This window comes from Nicotiana attenuata, unplaced genomic scaffold (assembly GCF_001879085.1).
Source record: "Nicotiana attenuata strain UT unplaced genomic scaffold, NIATTr2, whole genome shotgun sequence".
NCBI lineage: Eukaryota > Viridiplantae > Streptophyta > Magnoliopsida > Solanales > Solanaceae > Nicotiana > Nicotiana attenuata.
In genome coordinates this window covers 22,267-25,432 of record NW_017677972.1, presented here as the reverse complement: position 1 = coordinate 25,432, position 3,166 = coordinate 22,267, and the positions used below count along the sequence as shown (strand labels likewise).

Genomic DNA, 3,166 nt, shown 5'->3' with positions numbered 1-3,166 from the left:
TTCAATTTAGACGAACTACACAACATATGAAACCAAAAGAGACAAACATAGGGCCTGCCCAGACTACATGATCCCCAATACGATAGTACCTAGCTGAAGCTAATATAAACTAGAAAGCTGAAAACACATAGGAAAAGAAAAAGACCCTTTTATTAACACAGGGAAGAGGACCAGAGGATTAAAAGACTATTGTCTTCCTCAACTTGTTTAGCTCTTGGTATACTTTGACTCGTCTATCTCTATTCCTTCTCGCTGCGCACGCTCCCCACCAGCTTCTTCGCCAGTGGTCAAACCTCCCTTGCGTCCCATTTCCTGGTAGCCTTCAGTTCCCAACTGCTCCTTCCTCGTCTGCCCTCCTCGGCTCCTCCCTAGTAAAACAAAAATAGCAGTACATATGTAATTAAGGAGAAGAAAATGAGTACGAAAGAGTGAAATTGTTAATAGAAACGTTTATATATTACCCTCAGCAAGGTGTTCCTGAGCTTCAAGACTTTTCCCACCGGTGCCACCTGGAACTACAGTTTCTCCTTCCTTTGCCCTACGGTCGAGCTCAGACCTTTCTTGCTGTGACGCCATTTCTTTTTCTTCCTTCTTTATTTAGAACTATCACGTTGTGAACAGAAACAAAACAAAGTACGTTTTCACTTACTACAACATGTGATGACGAAATGGATAATTTGGCTGCACATTTATAAAAGCGGAGCAGGCAGATAATGGCATTGAGCAGTTGACGCGTGGAGGTTAACGCGGCGGTTCAGAGAGAAAAGACGAGAGCAACTCAGCCTTGATGTAGTAGGAAGAATGACACGCGTCCGGAAGAGTGATAGTATGCTCACACGCTGTGGCTCCGATTGCTTAGCTAAAGCCTAAAAGCACCAAAGCACGAAAAGGTTATAGAGATTGGAGATAATATCCAACAAAATCCAAACCGATCAAGGAACTCTTGTGTAGCTGTTAACTTGTTATATTACAATTAGCACCTGACCTTTTGTGTCATTTCCAACCGTCTCTATTCTGTTCTAGCAGCAGAGACTTACGCAACATATTTTTCGTGTCTATCTATTACTATGACGACAAGTAATTAACATACTTCCTACGTTTCAATTTAGGTAAACTTATTTGACTACGCATAGAGTTTTAAAGAAAAATGAAGACTCTTTAAATTGTGGTCCTAATCAAGTTAAAAAGGGGCCCAAAGTATTTGAAAGGGTAGAATTGTAAGTTTAAGCTAAATTGTTTCCTAATTTAGAAAGGGATTATTCTTTTTGGAGCGGACCCAAAATGAAATAGGTTCACATAAACTGGAACGAAGGGAGTTGTTTAACCAAAAAATAGAATTTTGACCAAAGCTATAATTTAGAAGAATACGGGTTACTGATAATCGCAAGAATGTATAAAAGAAAGTAATTTGGATAGCCAGAATATAATTGAATAAAACAAGTAAACCAAAGAGTGTCCCTATAATTGTTCAGCCCTCTCCTTTATATAGCTTTTTTTTTTAGATATATGTCTTGCCTTTGTCATAATAAGGCCATTATGGGCAATTAATGACATTGAATGCTACGTTACATAATCATTATATTCAAAACAGATCCTCTAACGTTTTTAGCATTTAAGGCTTATTAAATACTGTATTTTGACTCATGTGTTGTCAAATTCATTCCCTTGATTCTTCTTGATTCTTGAATTTAAATGTCTTGAATAGGTACGGGCGTTGAATCCTTTGAATGTCTGCCCGTGCCTCTTCCTTTGCCTTTGCTCGCATCCATTGCTACTCGTGCCTCTTGGCTAGTTGAAATTCTTTGACCATTTGACCAATCTACGTGTCACGACACGTCATCTCCATACTACTTTAATATGTAAACTCAATTTTTCCAATACAGATAGTCCCCCCACTTGCCATTTATTCATCAATTGAATATTTGAGAAGTGGATCTCATTAAAACGGGAATTTTTGTCACCATTAATGCTGTGACAGAATTGACGCTTCAATTATCACTTCCATTTAATGCGTTTCACACGTGTCACCTTCCTATTGGATCTGCAATTTTGCAGCACTTTTTTAGGCTTTCTTTTCGGCTTCCCTGTTTACGAAGTGTCAGTTATCATTATTATGGTCCTTCCATCATTGCACTTTTCCCTTTGACGGTTGCTCATCAGTATAAATATAACTTCTTCCTTTGTCTTTACCTCATAAAGTTTACTAAACACTTTATTTCTCAAATCTCTGTTTGTTTCTTCCTTGTATCATCCTTTTTCATTATGTTTTCATCGAACCCTAACCCTAGAAGGGCTTCCATTGTTGATACCTTCCCTAGCGCTCTTAGTAGAGGCAGAAAGCGAGGTAGGCACCGTATTTCGGGATCTGTACGAGGCTCTTCTATTTTATCTCCTAGTTCTGGTCCTTCTTCTACAACCAGAGGTACCCTTTCTCAAAAATCTTCCTCTAGGGGTAAAGAACCTTCTGAACCATTACGTGAGCCTTTAGTAGAAGAGATAGTCCCTACAGAATTGTCTTTTTATCATGACAGAGAATCTCTTAGGAATCAGGTTTCTACTTTAGATCGTGCTGATGCTGTTCCCACTCAGATTACAGAAATTTTAGCTCCTGTAGTTCGCAAAGATTGCCATTGGAGTGATGACTTTCCTATTATTATTCCTAACCCAAATCAGACAATCACTTCTTACTTGATGGGGTTTTCTTTTGTTTATACATACCCTTTCACCTTAGGGTTCAAACGAGCCATTGACCCAGTCATTCTTGATTTTTGTTATTTCTTCGATGTTTGTTTGGGTCAAATTGGCCCAATCATATGGAGGGTTGTTGGTCGTTTAAGGCATTTAACCAATTCAGCTGGTGTTCCCTTTACTTTCCCTCACCTAATTCATCTTTACTCCCCTAGGATTTTTCGCAATGGTGTTTTCACACTAGTAGCCAGGAGTAAGAGGGTTTTGGTGAGCCCTGAGGATGACAAGGACCGTGGCTGGTATGCCCGGTTTGTTACTGCCCCCACTGCTGGTTTAGTGGGTGAAGATAACGTTCCCTTCCCTGAGAAGTGGAACTTTGCATGTAAGTCTTTTATCCTGTTCGTGCCTTTTTTCCTTCAAGTTTATCAACATCTCTAATTTTGCTTTTCTTTTTTTTAGCAACCATGGGAGTTGTGAA

The 3,166-nt window shown here is 39.2% G+C and overlaps 1 protein-coding gene across 1 annotated transcript; it reads right to left on the bottom strand.

Moving 5' to 3' along the window:
* On the bottom strand, nucleotides 1–679 carry LOC109221525 (em protein H5-like). Its single transcript, XM_019386005.1, has 2 exons — nucleotides 462–679; nucleotides 1–368 (listed from the first exon to the last, which is right to left on the bottom strand). The coding sequence occupies exons 1-2, from the start codon at nucleotides 574–576 to the stop codon at nucleotides 208–210; spliced, it is 276 nt and encodes a 91-aa protein (XP_019241550.1). The 5' UTR covers nucleotides 577–679; the 3' UTR covers nucleotides 1–207.
* Nucleotides 680–3,166: the final 2,487 nt, after the last annotated feature.